Here is a 1,443-nt window from a genome sequence, read left to right as displayed (position 1 = left end):
CCTATGGTGTACTACATGGCTGGTACCATTGACAAGTAGGTTTTTTTAAACATTTCAGTATACATACACAACCGGTTTTAGTCCAGTCTGAACGGTCGATTTGTGCTGGTTTCTGTCATAGTTTGGATAACCTGCTGCAGTGTGGCATCATCTACGCTGATAACCTGGTGGTGGTGGATAAGGAGAGCACTATGAGTGCAGAGGAAGACTACATGGCAGATGCTAAAACCATAGTCAATGTGCAGACCATGTTCAGGTACGTTTTATGCTCAAACATTAATAACTTCAGCTAATTGGTTGTGTTTGTCTTCAAGCTGATGTCTTTCCCTACATTAGCTGGAAATGGCATTGGATACTAATTACTTTGTTGGCTGAGTTTTTCCCGCAAAACGTCATTTTCATCTTTGTTCTCCTGTTACTGTGTCCTCTACTAGGTTGTTTCCTAGTCTCAGCATAATCACTGAGCTAACCCATCCTTCTAATATGAGATTCATGCAGTTTCGTGCCAAAGACTGCTACTCCCTGGCTCTCTCCAAACTCGAAAAGGTGTCATATCTAAACAACCACACCATTTGACTTACATCGGGATCCAAAAGTCTGTTTTTGTTTTGAATTTTTAGAATTTGTTCCTTTCAGTTATTGCACATTTATATTGTCAGTAACAGTGTGTGTGTGAAAAGTTGAATAAAAAATTAACATGAATTTTGAATTCAATTTGCATGAACTCCACGAGTTTGTGTAAAACCATATGTCACATGATTTAGAAATAGTTCAGAAATAATAAGAAATGATCTAAATTATTTATTGGTCATTTCTTTGTTTTACATTTTTCAAAATCCTAAAAACTTTTTTTTATTTCCAGGTTTAAAATAGATTCTGAGTCCCAGATTGTCAGTGTGATCCCAGACTTTAGGACTCCAATAATGATTTATAATTTTTCTTCCTTGCAAGTTGACAATTTAACTACTCTAACCAGGCCTAACATTAACATAATGCATTTCAGACTTTTCTCTGATATGAAATAACTTTGCTTGAATGCTACACATTTATTATGACATGGTCCATTGGAATGTTTCTGAGTAAATATGATGCATTTGTGGTGATTGCATGCTTCAAATGGCTGAAAATACTGAAACTACGATAATGCTGTATCACAAATTGCCAGATGATCTGAAAATCTCAAATCATCAGCAGTGGAAAGAGCCATCAATCTTTTGTCTTGATCTTTTTCCCTTTTCTCCAGATAGAGAGAGATAAGGGCTCAAATCTGGCATTCATGTTCCGCCTCCCATTCGCTGCAGGCAGAGTGTTCAGTATTAGTATGCTGGATACTCTTCTTTACCAGGTGGGTAATAGATCAGATGCAACTTCTGCTAATTCTATGTAAAAGTCTTGCGCCACCTTGTGGCACTCTAATATCTATGAATATATATATATATATAT

General features: G+C 36.5%; 1 protein-coding gene across 1 annotated transcript; it reads left to right on the top strand.

The window, feature by feature from the left end:
* Positions 1-6: 6 nt before the first annotated feature.
* Positions 7-1,383, top strand: LOC107736348 (potassium channel subfamily T member 1-like; the record flags this gene model as incomplete). Its single annotated transcript, XM_016547786.1, has 4 exons — positions 7-35; positions 122-256; positions 435-546; positions 1,244-1,383. Coding segments are annotated over exons 1-4 (407 nt in total), but the record flags the coding sequence as incomplete, so codon positions are not given.
* Positions 1,384-1,443: the final 60 nt, after the last annotated feature.

This window comes from Sinocyclocheilus rhinocerous, unplaced genomic scaffold (assembly GCF_001515625.1).
Source record: "Sinocyclocheilus rhinocerous isolate Xijiao unplaced genomic scaffold, SAMN03320098_v1.1 C36646656, whole genome shotgun sequence".
Lineage (NCBI taxonomy): Eukaryota > Metazoa > Chordata > Actinopteri > Cypriniformes > Cyprinidae > Sinocyclocheilus > Sinocyclocheilus rhinocerous.
The sequence above is the reverse complement of the archived record's forward strand: the minus strand, read 5'-3'. Positions and strand labels throughout refer to the sequence as shown.